We start from the raw sequence: 16,014 nt of genomic DNA, 5'->3' as shown, positions 1-16,014 counted from the left end.
CTCTCTCTCTCTCTCTCTCTCTCTCTCTCTCTCTCCCCTCTTTCTCTCTCTGGGCTGCAGCTAACTAGCCTGTGAAAGATGCCTATTTTCACATACAGAGCACATTTCTCCAAGTGACTATGTAAATGATGCTTGTGCTCCCTCAGTGCCTAGAGTAGTGTTTGGTCCTCAGTAACCTCTCAAGAAAATAGCAACATCTTTATGTTTCCTCTCCTATTTATTTACTCTCTGATTTGCTCATCTTTGCCTTTCTGTCACTCAAAGAGTCCTGTGATCCCTGTGAGAAGTGTCCCAGACATTCTCATTACCAAGCGCTGGAGAGTAAGAGACTGAGCAGCCTTCACAGTCCTGTGCATCACAAAGAAGGTGGTAGCCAGCATGGGTTTAATCCCAGTTTGCCGGAAAATTAATTTAACTTTTGTGGTTCTAGTACACAGAGTTCAGTACTTATTTCAGGGTCTCCTTTCCTGCCCCTTTTGAACTCGGGGCTGCCAGAGCCTTCAACCAGGTGTTGAAGCAGCTCGCTGGAGGCCTTAGATATGTATCAATAAAATAAATAAGAAATAAATTAGCATATGCAGGCCTGAATTTATGGCAGTCTCTCCTCAGCTTAAGTGACTGCAGGGCAGTGTTGAGTAAATTATGCATGGATTCAGATCTGCAGGCTTGCATACAGAATCAGCTATGTTCTTATCATTGTTATTTTCCTCTCTTGCTATGCACTTGGGGGAGGGTGTTCTGCAGAAAATAACAGTCACAGCAGCCGCCGCTGGAGTAATGGATTTTGACATCAGAAATCATCAACACCGTCTGCCCAGTGTGCACTGCAGGGCACCTTGGATTCAATAGACAAATTTTAGTCCCAGGACTACCTCTGTCCTTTGGGCAGTAGGTGAACCACCTGAACTTCATCTGTAAATTGTTGATAATACCTGTCTTGATAAAAAAAAAAAATAGTTGTGGAGCATGCAAAGGACTGTCTGATTTATTGTCCTGTTAACTAGTAACATTGAAAGCCATACCATTGGTAAAGTAGCTTGTGGCCTCCTTACTGGTTGGCCTTGGGCACATTATTAGCACTGCTTAACTCTGTGCCTCAGTCTCCTCCTCTGTAACATAAGTATAATAGTCTCTGTATATGTGTTTACTATAGAGTATGCATTGCCTACACCACATATATGCGAGTATTGAGAGTGCTTTCAAACTACGTACTGTGTGGAATGAAGTAACTACACTGAGTGACCTGGTAACAGTTGTTTAGCTCTTGTTTGAGGACATGATGCCCTCCACTTTGCTTTTCTGTTCTGTGAGACTAGACTTGCTGACCTTTTATACCACGAAACTTCTGTGAAAGTGTTAAACAAGATTGGATTAGAGAATGGGTGGGCTGTTACAGCCCTTTCATTGTTGGTAAACAAAACAGAAAAGAAAATCAAATGGAGGTTTGCTAAAACCAACTGTACTTTTCCAGTGCTTTGGGAATTGCCTATTAAGGATGCAAATGAGAAGTTACTCACACTTGTTAGAAGCACTGTAAACAATGAAGGCTATTAGCAGGTGCTTGTGAGAGAGTTGGCTGAGAGAGAAGTAAGATGCTGTTGAATTAAGCAGGGTAGACAAAACAGACCCTCTCTTGCCTAGCTCATATAAAGCTCTATGACCTTTCTAAGGTTGGATGGGAGCAGGCTGAATAAATCTGTTTGCAGCCAGGTTAATAACAGCAGCTAATGATTCATTAGGCACTTCTTACGTGTCATGACTGCTTTAAGTGACTGCTCTGTTAACCCTCTTGACAAGTCTACAAGGAAGCCACAGTCATGATTTCCATTTTACTGATTAGAAAATCAAGCACAGAGGTTTGGAGGCTTGGTGGCTTGCCCAAGGTCACATAACTGGTAATTGGGGGCCTTAGGAATTCCAACCAAGGATGTGTGGCTCTGGTTTAGGCAAAACAGATTGACTATCTTTGCCAGCCTTTAAATATATCCAGTCATGGGATCTTGGTGAAGTAATTCAATCTCTTTGAGCCTCTGCTCTTTAATGTAGGCTCAAAAGTGACTGTACACAATTGAGGGGATTAAGTAAAATTATGCAAGCAGAAAGACTGGCAGGTGGAAAGAAGCATTTGGTAAGCCGTGTGATTATTAGTTTAATAGGTAGAAAGCTGTAGCATTTAAGTATTTGATCAATACATTTTAGATTGTGCATCCTACTCTGTGTCCAGTACCTCGAACAGAGCCTAGTCCATAGTGGTGCTCAGCTAATAATTATTTATTAAAAGGTCTTCACTTAATGTAAATCAATGTAAGGCATTGCTAGCCTGGCCTTTTTAGTTAACATTTCCCACACATCCCTATCCTTATGCTCCTCTCATGGCCTCAGCCTATGGCATTTTAACAACACCGTTCTGTCTGCAGCTCCTCATCTCCCTGTACTCAACTCATTCCATCTTTCCTTGATCCTTTAACCTGGACATCTCTGTGTCTAGACTTACAGCAGGCATCTTCTTCTTCAGCAAGTTCTCCTGAACATCATAGAAGTGGTGAAAGATATGTACAGTTACCTCAATGATGGATGATGGGTGATAATACCAATTCTTACAGATAAAGACTGATTGAATTGTGGCTTGATGTTTACCAAGTGGGATAGAGAACATATAGAAAGGATTTTTTTCTCTTTGTCATTCTCATGTATATGTGTCTGATATATATATATATATATATATACATATATATATATATAATATATATATTATATATATGTTATATATATATTATATATATATATATTTGTATATATATAATTATTAGAACTGGTATACTGAATAAAACATTAAGTAAACTGTCTAATTAATTATCTAAAATGCTTTTATTTTCTACCCATCCCTTTGATAAGGGAGAGTATAACTTAAATTTACCTTTAATTTATTTTGTAGGGATTGGAGGAAGATTGAGGCTGGTTCACATGGAGCCCAAGCTGGTTTTGGATTGACCATGTAGCCAGAGACATTAGATTCCTTATCTTTCTTGCCTCTGCCTCCCATGTATTGAGAAAACAGGCATCATTACCATACCTACCATTTGTAGCTAATCTAATTTTACTCGTGATATCTGGATGTATCTTATAGACATGATCTCTGGCTAACAACCTAGATTTCCAGTCTGTTGCCAGACCAACACAGTTCACTGCATTTTTCTTTCTATTTGAGCTCCATTGAGTTCTTCATTTACCTGTTTCACTTCTCCCTATCATATGATCTGCCCTTTAAGAACAGAAGGTATATCTTAGGCACCTGAGTTTCTGTCTCAGTAAATGTTCTATTTCTGCGAAGAGACAATGTAACTAAAGCTACTCTTATAAAAGAAGGCATTTAATCGATGGCTTTCTTGCAGTTTCAGAGAAGCCAACATCATCATGGTAGAGGGTTTGTTGGTAGACACATGTGGTACTGGAGAAATAGCTAAGAGCTACATCCTCATCAATAAGCAAAGACAGAGAAAGAAAGACTGGGTTTGCTTAGGTTTTTTTGAAACCTCAGATCCAACCTCTAGTGATAGACTTTCTCCCACTGACTAAACATTCAAATCTATGAGCCTATGGATGCCATTCTCATCCAAACATCCACAGTGTCTGTACTACCATTTTCTATTGCTTGATCCAAGGGCTTCTTTAAAACTTTAGTATCAGAATGAGAGGATTTTCTAACCTTGGGTTTGTTATATTTCTTTTGTGTTTGAGATTTTATGAGAAGCATTGATCATAGGTCCCTGTCCACCAAGGACAGAGGATACTGATAGCAGGTTGCTGAGTCCTTCCTTGCTCCTGATGGATGGGAGCAGAGACCAGATAACCAATGTGACAGACAAAAGCTTTAAGGTAGGTTGTGAAGTAATTGGACTCTAAGCTGAAGTAATTAGAGTGATTCTTATAGATGGGGAGGCATTGCCTTCTATGAAGACCCCAGTAAGTTGCCTAGCAACTGAGTTTATCTGCTGTGTTTGTGTGGGTGAGTTTATAATGTCTACCACACACATTTCCAAGAGAACTTAATTTGATCTACATAAATCTGATGCATTTTTTTTTGTAAGTTGCTAATATAAAGATCGGGCTCAGCAAGAGTATGTATAGGGAATGAAAGTGAGAAAGAGAAAGTAGTTCTGGAAGTCTGAAATTAGAAAGTTACTCAACATAATGATAAATTTAGCTTTGTGCTTCTTGGCAATGAAAGTAAACAATTAAACAAACACATGAAAACAATACAGTAGATTATGTAGTTGTCTTTGCTTAAGAAAAAGAAAGTTATGTTTCTTGGCCATTTAAACTGAGACATTTCCCCACTTGTTTCCATGTAAACAATGTGAGATTTTCATCAGCAGTTTTAGAATTTCCATATTCCTGAGAGTAGTTAGAAACACAATCAAGGCTTACAGCCACCTGAACTACTGTTAGGAGGTAAAGCTGGGAGCTTGAACTATCCTAAGTATTTCTCAGCTCCAGTTTCCATGAAAATGCATTTAGCCGATGGCAAGATAGCTCAGCAGTTAGGAGTATTTGTTGCTCTTCCAGAGGATCCAGGTGCAGTTCTCAGCATTAACATGGTCTCTCACAGCCATTCATAACTCCAGTTCTAGGTGATCTCATGTCTTTTTCTGATCCCCATGCATAACCAGGCACACATGTTTTTGTTTCTTTATTTTTTACAATAACACAAGCAGAAATACTCAGACATATAAAATAAATAAATATAGATCTTAAAATTTCTTTTAAAAGGAAGTATATGTACACACATGGGCTCAGAAACATATCATCCTCAAATCATCATAATTGTTCTATGGGTTGATTGTTCGGTTTACATGTTCTATGGGAAGTAGTGGAGATAAATACATGTGAGTACTATCAGCAGCTAACAGGAAACCCCTGTTTTCATTCCCTAAACTAACATCTGCTCTGGATTTAAACAATTCTGAGCTATAGAGTGCAGACACTGGATTTTATTTTGAGCAAAGGAAAATATGGGTACTCACTCAAGCTCTTGTCTTTTGGTACTTTTTGCCTGATGGGCTAGAACCAGAGCTGTCTCCCTTTGGCCCTTAGTTGAAGGATGTAGCCTTTACCATCTACCAGATTATTCAACCCTTTTCTCAATGGTTTGAAAAAAGCATGAGACACAAAACAAGTTCAGAGAGGATGGGTTTATTTTGGCTCTATATCTCCTTAGAGCACATTCTATTCCTGGTAAGAAGTCTTGGTAACAGGAGATGGAGGCAGCTGCTCACATTGTATCCACATCCAGGAAGCAGGTAATGAACGGGCATTGGGGCCAGGCTATAAAATCTCAAAGCAGTGCCCAGCTGCCTACTTCCTCCAGTGTGGATCCATCTCTTGAAGGTTCCAGAGTCTTCCCAAATAGTGCCTCTAGTTGGAGGCCTAGTGTACAAATACATGAGCCCACAGGGCTCACATGTAACTGTATTAGTCAGGATTCTCTAGAGTTATGGAACTTATGGAATGTCTATATATATTAAGGGAATTTATTGGAATCACTTACAATCTATTGTCCAACTAACCCAACAATGGGCAGCTGTGAGTGGGAAATCCAAGAGTCTAATAGTTGCTCAGTCTCACAAGACTAGGTATTTCAGCTGGTCTTCTGTATAAGCCAGAATCCTGAAGAAGTGGGTTCCAACAGATGTGCTGGCAAATAAGTACAAGCAGGCAAAGAAGAACAAACTCTTCCTTTTACCAATGTCCTTATATAGTCCTCCAGCAGAAAGTAGGGCCCAGATTAAAGGTGTGTACCACCAAGCCTTTGTCTGTCTGAGAACTCAGAGGTCTGCTTTCCCCAGTCTCCTAGAATTAAAGGCATGTATTACCTTGCCTTGGCCTAAGCTTTTCATGGCCACTGTGCCTCAAGATCTGGACCAAAAGAACGTGTCATCCCATGTTAAGATCCTGCTCAAAAGCCTTTGTCTTTCAGACTCAAGATCTGGATCACGGGTCTGCCCTCCATTTCTGTGTTGTAGTTCATTCCAGATGTAGTCAAGTTGACAACCAGGAATAGCTATTACAATCCACCCCTTGTCAACATGACACAACTCATATCTCATGTCCAAATGAAATAATAACCAGGTCATAAATATACCTAACATGATATCACTATCACCTGTACAATTACAAACACATTGTAAATTTAGAATGGGTCAATGTCCCTTGGGAAACATCCATTTAGTATCTCAAATTAATAACCATTGGTACTCTCATAATTCATGTTAAATAAATTGGAAGAAAGCACAAATATCTGTACAAATGTGTTCTTAACAAAATAAAACAAAAGTACTCTTGCCACTTATGGGCCAATCATAGTCAAACCACCGCAAACTCATAACACTAAATTAACTTTAGATGCCTGCCTGCTAGAATGAAGTTTAGGGATAGAATCGAAGGTCTTAGCAAGTTAGACAATTGAACTATATCTGAATACCTGCATGTCAGATTCTTATTAAACATTCATTATCAACCACTGTGCTGTTCATTAAACATTTTCGAATATCAGCAAGTGGATAGAAATAGGTAAAGCCCTTCCATGTGTTTTGCAAGGTACTTTCTTGTAGGCTCTGATGAGTGCTGGTTCTGAAAAATGTTCAAAGATTTATGAAAGAAGAAATAGCTAAGTGGTGAGGCCCAGAGAAGACAAGTCTATCCTTCAGTTCCAAGTGTATCTGGGGGTGGTCAAGGGTATGATGCGTTCTATTGTAGAGAAACATTTTTATATAAAATACACATATTCCCCTCTTTTTATGTTTTTAAAATTATTTTTTTAACGAATGATTTTGAGGCCATGGAAATAATAATCCCCCCATCCCTTTTTTTTTCCTAGTATGAATGGCTATTGTTTCCTATAATTTTTGAGAGTAGATAAAGTTTACTGTTTAATTAGCCTGGAGTGTCCAATGGACACTGTCATTCCTTTTCTCCCCTTTCACTCTTTCCCTAAGTACCCTTCTCTCTCTTCTTTTTTTTCCCATTATTTCTCTTCCCCCTCTCCTCTCCATTTGCTTCCTTCTTGTTTCTTTGCTTTCTTTCTCTTTTCCCAAATAGACTTGAGCACATTACTTCCAAAAATTTTTTTTTCTAGAAACTTCCCATTTTTGTCTAAGTAAAAACCCCAATCTAGACTGTATAGAGAAAAACTTTACAGATCTTAATTTTGTTAACTTTGGGGCAGTCCTGAGAAACTCAATAGGAAATACTCCTGTGACACTGATCAGGGGAGTAAGACAGTTGATGTTTATGGCTACTGGTCCTGCTGAGGCACCTGTTCCCATATTACCATGGCCATCAGAAGCTTAGGTCATCCCCATATTTGTCCAAGTCTCTGGTGTCTATTTCCTTCTCATTTAGCCTTAACTTTCTTTATTTTCAATCTTTCTGTAAGGATTGGATTCCCCTTCTTTATTTTAAGAAATAGTATCTAGTTTATGTATTTCAATAAATAATTTTATTGGTCCCATAAACCACCAAGGAATGATGGAATAAGCAATCCAGAAAACACAAAAATAAAATTTTAGAGTATGTGCTTTGAGAATTTGACTTTTCTTTATAGGTTTCTGGGGTTTTTGTTGTTGCTGCTGTTGTTGTTGTTTTTCATTTTTTTTCTCCCTTTTTTTTATTAGATATTTTCTTTATTTACATGCATATGATTTCTCCTTTCCCAGTTCCCCTCAAAAAACAAAACAAAACAACAACAAAAAACAAGAACAAACTCCTGTAGCCTCCCCGCTCCCTCTGCTTGCCACCCCACCCTCTCCCACTTATTGGCCCTGGTATTCCCCTACACTGGTGCACAGAACCTCCACAGGGCTAAGGCCCTCTCCTCCCATTGATGATCAACTTTGCAATCCTCTATTATACACATGCTGCCAGAACAATCAGTCCCACCATGTATAGTCCTTGGTTGGTGGCTGAGTCCCTGGGAGCTCTGAAGGTACTAGTTAGTTCATAGTTTTGTTCGTCCTATGGGGCTGCAATCCCTTCAGCTGTTTGGTCCTTTCTCTAACTCCTTCATTGGGAACCCTGTACTCAGTTCAATGGATAGCTGTGAGCCTCTACATCAAAGATGATTAGTGAGGGTAGTTTTTGCTAACATGGACAGAAAGCTGGATTTGGAATAAGTTGACCAGTGAAAAGAACCTAGTTTTTCCAAGTAGTCATGTGACCTTGTTCAAAGAAGTCAAGCCAATAACCCAAGCCTCCGATTTTCAATGGCAATGTAAGAATGAAAGAGTTTATCTCTCCATACTAATATGAAGGTTAAATAAGCAAGCATGCTGTTGACCAGACACAGAGAAGGTTTTATGGGGCTCTTGATAAATTTACATTCAGTTCTATATTCGTTCAAATGTGATGAGCATGTTAAATGTAGTACAGCCATCACTTTAAACTAAAATGCCCACTCTGTATCTGTACCTATTTTCTCTTTTGCATTTGGCATATGTATAAATATATAATTTTATGCAGATCTTGGCTGTTTTCCTGTGAGCCTACACTCTTTTGAATTTCTGTAAGGAAAAACCTCCCTAACAACAGAATGTTCTAAAGAAGCCATATAATTATATGACATCACACAAAAATAAAATTTAAAAAGAAAATAACAGCTAAACAAACCTTCACATAAATCTTTCTGTGTATTAAGGTGCCTTGGGAAAAAGAATTGTCACATGTCAAAACTCAGAGGATCATTGCCTTTGTGAATCTGTTTTTTGCCCTGTGTCTACTGGGGTTTTACAGAGCTTACTCTAAGATATTCTATATTGTTTCTCTCCCTTGCCCTGCATTCTTTCTTGCTGAACCATAACCATTTTCTGCCCCCCAAGCAAAAGAAAAGTCCCTGGAATCTGCAGTTTTGTTGTTAAAATTGTGCACATAGACTCACATCCTCACACAATCAGACACAGCTTGAGTGACACCATGGGTCTACAGCTTAACGCCGTTGTTGAGTTATTTTGCTAATATATCATACATATTAGTTGCATATATAAATATAAATTGTGCATATCATTTACTTATAATGAATGGCACATAAGAAGTTCCTAATTCTATATTTTGACAAGAAAAAGAAAAAGAAAAGAAGAATCAATTGCAACTTTAAGAAATCTGGATCAATAGAGAAAGTAGAGGCTAGGATTTACACTCTGAGCAAAGTATAACTGGACTAGTATGAGCAAATGACAGTGCTCACAAGTCTAAAGGGTAGTACACTGGTTTGCTATATATGAAAAGGGCTGTTTTATAGCCTAAGTTATCTCTAATTCTCACATCAGGCCTTTGATGAGGGCTGTAATTATCCTCATTTAATAGATTATGACATGGAACCTAGGAAAGTTAATAGACTTGATCAAGGTCATATGGAAGGTGATAGCACAGCCTCTATTTGAACTCAGGAGTAATTAGCTCCAAAATCTGAACTTGATACCTTATGTCTCCCTTAAGTAAGCTAGTATGAAATCACAATGAATTTTCTAAAGTAGATTACACATGCCACCTTCTCAGACTGAGATCCTATACTGCTATGAATTTACAATGAAAAGGGAAGAGGTCTATTTGTTATTTTAAGAAAAACAACAAAAGAAAACCATCCTGTCTTTTGGAATGTGGAGATTTCTTGGTGGAGGATCTGAGCCCATATAAAGACTAATACAGTATTGCCTGTCTGTAGTTCTTCTGTCCTTACAGATAAGCCAAAAAGAGAATCCCAGAAGCTTAAAAGCCAGCTAGCCTGGTATACACAATGGCCAACAAGAATGATGGAAGGTACAGACCAACACCTGAATTTAACACCTCTCTCTGTCTCTCTCTGTATCTGCCTCTGTTTCTGTCTATCTCTCCCTCTCTCCCTCTCTCTCTCTCTGTCTCTCTGTCTCTATCTCTGTCTCTCTCTCTCTCAAACACACACACACACACACACACAAACAAACTCACACATACACATACATTCACACACATAGAGTGTTTGAGAGAAAGAGAAAAAAAAAACTCCGAAATATCATCTGGGTATGAAAAACAACTCAAGCAGAAATGACCAAATCCTTAGAAGTAAAGAGGCTGTCTCAGACTGGTGGTATGGAGGCAAAGCTACAGTCAGGAGCTTTATGGAACTTACTAAGATAATAGAAAGACTGAACATAAATAAATGAAGCATCTGACTCTAGGGTTCAGAAAAAAAAATTATCGTAAAACAAAATAAAGAAAGCAGCAGGAAGGAATTGATCCAAATAAAGGCTGAAATAAATTAAATGGGTTAGGGAAAAGACACAGCAATTAAAATGCAGAAAGCTTAGTCAAGGGAGGGAGGCAGAGGTATCTCAAGTAAATGCATTAGAAGTGAACAAATAAACAGTGAACAAAGGACAGAACTGTGGACACAAAACTGATATAAATACTTAATGACAATACTGTGTACAATATTATAGCAACACACATGGACTCTTGATAAAATGTATTACATTCTTAGAAAACATAAATTCCAAGCAAGATTCATGAATACACAGAAAATACAAACAGGCAGAAATGTAGACATAGCAGAACTAAATATGAATAACTTGAAGAAACAAAAAGGAGAATTTTCCACCTTTTGCTATACCTCCAACACTCAAATTTATGGTCACATCCCAAAAAAATTCTGGTGAACATTTTAGAACTAATTAATTTGGTTGAACCAAAATTCAAGTAACAAAAAAATTAGCAATGGATTTTCTCAAACCACAGATAACTAAAGAGAAAACACAAAAGAAAATGTCATTAAGGCATTCTTTGGCCTGGTTGGTTGCTTTTGTCAACTTATATAAAAAAATGAATAAAGGAATCACCGTGGAAGAGGACACCTCAGTAGAGAAACTGCCTCCATCAGATTGGTCTGGGACCAAATCTGTGGGGCATTATTTTTGGTTAGTGTTTGATGTGGAAGGGTGTGCTTCACTGTGGATTGTGCTGTCTCTTGAGAAGTGGTCCTGTGGAGTATATGATACAAACTGAGCAAGGCATGGGGAGGTAGCCAGTAAGCACTTGCTTCAGTTTCTGTCTCTAAGTTCCTGCCTTCTAAGTCAAAGTATGCTTTGACTTCCCTCAGTGATGTAGTATGATCTGAGTTGTAAGTTTAAATAATCCATTTCTTACCAAAGTTCTTTTGATCATGGTGCTTTATAATGGTAATAGAAAACCTAACTAGAACATTCCTGAAATGGAGAAGATTGTGCTAATATGCATTTTAACCCTTGAAATATAGAGCCTCTGTACAGGGGCTCTATTAAGTCAAGGACTACATTACATAGAAGCAAAAGGCTAAGTAACTTGTCCAAAGTTTCACACTCCTGACAAGCAGAAGCAAGATTGATATTCTGTTGGCCTGGATGCAAAACATGCATGTTACATAATCATAATCTTGAAAGTATGGTGTCTCCCATAAATTCTGTTAATATTCTCCTCCTAAGACCTCATGATAAAAACAATCTGAAAGTGTTTTGAAAAATACTTGATGAATGGACATGAAAACTTGGTTTCTACATTAGAAGATTCTAAACCATGATGTTGCTGCAAGAGTAAAGATGAGAAGTTTTGTTGCTGTAACAAATTAACTATCCATCCAACTAGAAGCATACATAAACATGGAATGTCTTATTTGTCAGCCCTCATATATCTTACATCATTTACATAAACACATGGTCTCCAAAGAGTCCATAGCAAGGGAACACTGTACAAAATACAGTGTCATGGTTCCTCCACTCAACTAAAATGAAGATTTACACACACACGCACACACACGCACATACACACTGACTGTAAAGCAGGCCCAGGAGGATAAAAGAGTGTGGTGGGTGTAAAATGATATCTCTGTCACAATATAAACAATCAACAGCACAGAACGTTCTTGCAGCAGCTATACCAGTGGCTCAGTGGTTAACAGCTGCTTCTGCAAAGGATTGGAAATCTATTCTAAGTACCTATGTTGAATGGCTCATAACCACCTATTTTAGTAATGTGTAGATATTAAATAGAAAATAAACTCAACTGTGCATGCCTACTGTACATTTATGTTTGATATATGATGAAAATGATATTTCAAGTCATTTGGTGAATAAATGGACCCCTTTGGTCATTGTTTAGACATTTTTAAGTCATTGATCTCAAACAATTAATCCCTGTAGAGGAAATTAGAAACCAAAACATCATATATGTCTTTGGAAGACTCAAAAAATTAAGTGAAATAATTACTCCTACCACACTCAAAATAAATCCCATGCATATGAGGTAGCTAAAGATGAGGAAATGTTAAAAATAGTAGATAATATGCAAAAGGACATTTGTATTATTTTGTGGCTTTTTAAACATTGCAAAAACTCAGTTCACAGAGGTTCTATGGTATCCAAATCAAGACTAAAACACAAATCAAGAGTAGAAGAAAGTTGGAAAATATATGGACAGTAAAAGTCGTTATCCAGATTTGTACACAGCATGTACAAATCAATGAAAAGGGGACAAAAATCATAGCTAGAAAATGGTCAAAGCACAAAAGTCATCCACAGAAATACAAAGGGCTGTAGCATCAAAGCAATGCAAAACCGAAGAGGAATGAGGTTTTTTTTTCCCATCCCAGAGTGACAATAATGAGCATCAACGATGTAGAAAAATAAAGTCCCTCATTTATCAATGATAGGACTGTAAACTGGTAGAGCCTCTACAGATGGCCATTTAGTAGATCTATCAAAATTTTAAAATTCACAAACCATTGACCCAGCAATCCCTCTTCTAAGAATCTGTCTTATGAAATACACACATGTGCCCAGTGATACATCTACTAAGATCTTCATTCTGGCAGCATTTGCAATAACAAATAGCTACAAACAGCCAAAGTGCCCATCAATAAAAATTAGTTAAAAGCATTATGGTACATTTGTACTGGGCAGTGCCAAATAACCATTTTAAAGACAGATCCATAAGTCACTGGCTTGAAAAACATTCTCTAACAACATTAGGTACAAATGCATATCTTATGAAAATGTGTTGTGATTTTTATATGTATAATTAACTATATGCTTGTGTTTGCATATCTATGTATACTATATATGATACTCATATATAAATGTTTATTTAAATGAGTTAGAAAATTTAGTAGGATATATAACAGATAATAGTGATGATCATAGTACAGGAAGTAAGAGCGAGAAGAAAAATTCCACATTTTACTTTACACACTCTGATTCTGTTTACACATTTACAACAGGCATTCTATATATGAGTGGGTAAAGAAAGATGTAGATAATAAATCCTACTCAGTTTACTAAGTAAATCACCTCTTTATATTGACTGGAAGCCTTCTAGGATAATGGGTACAAGTAGACTTTATGGAGCAATTGCTAAATGCTCTGCATTCAGGTGTCCGTTCAGTTTACCTGTGCTGAAGCTGTCTTCAGGGGGGATTTATTTACACCTAAGAGATATGAAAAAGATGCTGGGTGTGGTGTATATTTCAGCAAGAACCTTGCACATAGCCTCTCTACAGCCTTTGGACAGGAAACCGAAGCTTCCACGCAGTACCCACAATGACAAGGGGAAAAATACAGAGTGACAGCTTGCTCTGTGCATGGGAATGTCATGGATTTTCACTGGAGTGATCTTGGATCAAGTTTTCAATTCAACTTGTCTATTTTTGACCTTCGTCTGGGTTCCATGTCTCTAGTATCCATTAGCTACAAGTTCCTGCAACTCGGTTAGGTTACATTTTTCATACAAACTACTCCACAGAGACTAACTTGTCCAATGAGTTCCTGAGTCACTTTACACTCATATGTATCCAACCTCCACTGTTTTCCAGAGGAAAGACAAATGGCATCATGCAGCATGATGGGATGTTGCATGCTGCATGATGCTTGTAACCAGGCTTTAGTATAAATAGAAAATACTAGATTTGGAAAATACTAGTCTTGCAAAAAATGCTTGGTTACTAAACAGACCTGAACTTCAATGTCACATCTGCCCCTCATAGTAATATGAGTCATCTTTTAATCCTTTCATTGATAATATATTCAGTGGAGGAGGTGATTTTACTCATTATGTTGAAATGAATATATGAATGTGTCAGGCTTTATAGGACAAGCTTAATATATAGAAATACCCCACGATTGCTACTTACTGTAATGAACTTGATAGGTTCATTGAAGCCTCATTTTTGTAGTCAATATATCATGTAATTTCATAGTATAAAGAAGTTAAATTCCTTTCTCATGCTCACAAGGTCTAGACAGCAAATAACATATTTGTTTGGGTCTCTCCAATTATGCAGCTTATTCTCGTCTTATTATTAATTTATGCATAGGTACTCTGTGTACATACCCACAAAAGAACTATGAACAGATATATACTCAAAATTGCTACTTGTTGTGTTTCTCTATCTCAGTGGCCAATCATTGCCTAAGAAAAACTTTTTTTTCTACTGAAAACATCTCTAAATTAGAAGTCTTGTTCTCAGTCTTCATTCAGATGCCTGTTTGGTCCACAAAGGAGTCCATGCCTGCTTCAAAGGCATGAAAGGGCTCATCTGGCTGTCAGATACTGAGAGACCAGGGAAGACTACTAACAGTGATAATTTGAGCTGAACTCATCTCTGCAACTATGTGAACTGTGCATGATCCTGATGGGTCACCTTTGTTACAAAGGCAATATGAATTTTAATTTTTCATATAGTGTTCAACCTTGGTTGACAGATAGATTGGGAATAGTTTCTTATTTGAGAAACTCATTGATAATTCCCTGTGAATTTGTCTGCTGTGCTTTTTAAATCAGTGTGTTTGCGGAAAACTGTTCTAAAATGTAGGTTATGTGTAGATGTGCATGCTGGTGTCCCCCTTGACTTCTTTAAACTGTCACAAATGACTTTCCATGAATTTATCAATTTTCAGGATTAATGTGATTCTCTCTAGACACCTATGCCCTAGATTGATTTCAACCAAATTAGCTGTCTCCACGCTTAAACTGTGACCTATTTTTAGGCAAAGGAGACCATGGTTTTAGGTCACCTTCAGTGGGAGCACCTAGCATAGAGAATTAACTCTCAACTGTTTTGTCATGCAGCTGTGTGGAAGAGTACAAACTGGCTCCTGATGGGAAATCCTGTCTAATGCTCTCGGATGTCTGTGAGGGCCCCAAGTGCCTCAAACCTGACTCCAAATTCAATGATACCCTCTTTGGAGAGATGCTACATGGTTACAACAACCGGACACAACATGTAAACCAAGGCCAAGTCTTCCAAATGACATTCAGGTACAGGACAAATGATTGCACATTTACAGTCTCTAGTGTAGACTCTCGGCTGGGAAAAGAAAGTGTGGGCACGGTGGTCTAGAAACCTGTTATGTTGCTGAATACTCTCCATGAAGAGTTAGAAGTCATCAAAGGGTATCCTGTCAGATTCTTTTTCCACTGACTTAAAATGTAATTGTTATTTGTTCCACCCTTCTATTCTTCAATGGCTATGCACATATTTTAATTTCAAAGTGAAATCATCCTGATAGTATACCTAATGAATTTTTTCAAAAATTAATTAATCTTTCAGTCCATTGAAAGTCTAGTATCTTATAGATGCTATCCTGAAATTTCAAAAATAGAGACATTTAATGAATTAAAAAATAGAAAACCTTATCACCTCAAAACATTCCTCATTAACATTTTACCAATGCTTCTAAAACACCTGTCTCCCTCACTACCCATTAACATTTTACCAATGTTTCTAAACACCTATCTCTCTCACTGTCCACCTTCTCCCTTTCCATTTGTATGTCTACACACATACACGTTTCTCAGGACTCAATAGAGATCCTCTGAATTTTCTTTTCTACCATAGTAACATCATAAAGACCTTTTCCCCTGTCAATTGTATAGTAGTACATGACTAATTAAAAGAAACATTTATTCAATGAGAAAGAACAGAACAATGGCTTGGTTTGATCAGGTTATACAAAAAAA

At 37.6% G+C, this 16,014-nt stretch overlaps 1 protein-coding gene across 6 annotated transcripts in view; it reads left to right on the top strand.

The window, feature by feature from the left end:
• Positions 1 to 16,014, top strand: part of Astn2 (astrotactin 2) — a 1,002,270-nt gene that overhangs the window by 634,826 nt on the left and 351,430 nt on the right. For all 6 annotated transcript variants that reach the window (XM_031377658.1, XM_031377656.1, XM_031377657.1 and 3 more), the window contains one exon: positions 15,124 to 15,312. In XM_031377658.1, the coding sequence (XP_031233518.1) occupies positions 15,124 to 15,312 (189 nt within the window). The remainder of the gene's footprint in view (positions 1 to 15,123; positions 15,313 to 16,014) is intronic.

The sequence above is a fragment of the Mastomys coucha genome, unplaced genomic scaffold (assembly GCF_008632895.1).
Source record: "Mastomys coucha isolate ucsf_1 unplaced genomic scaffold, UCSF_Mcou_1 pScaffold18, whole genome shotgun sequence".
In the NCBI taxonomy this organism is placed as follows: Eukaryota; Metazoa; Chordata; class Mammalia; order Rodentia; family Muridae; genus Mastomys; species Mastomys coucha.
Note: the sequence above shows the minus strand (reverse complement) of the source record. Positions and strands in the feature narration are given on the sequence as shown.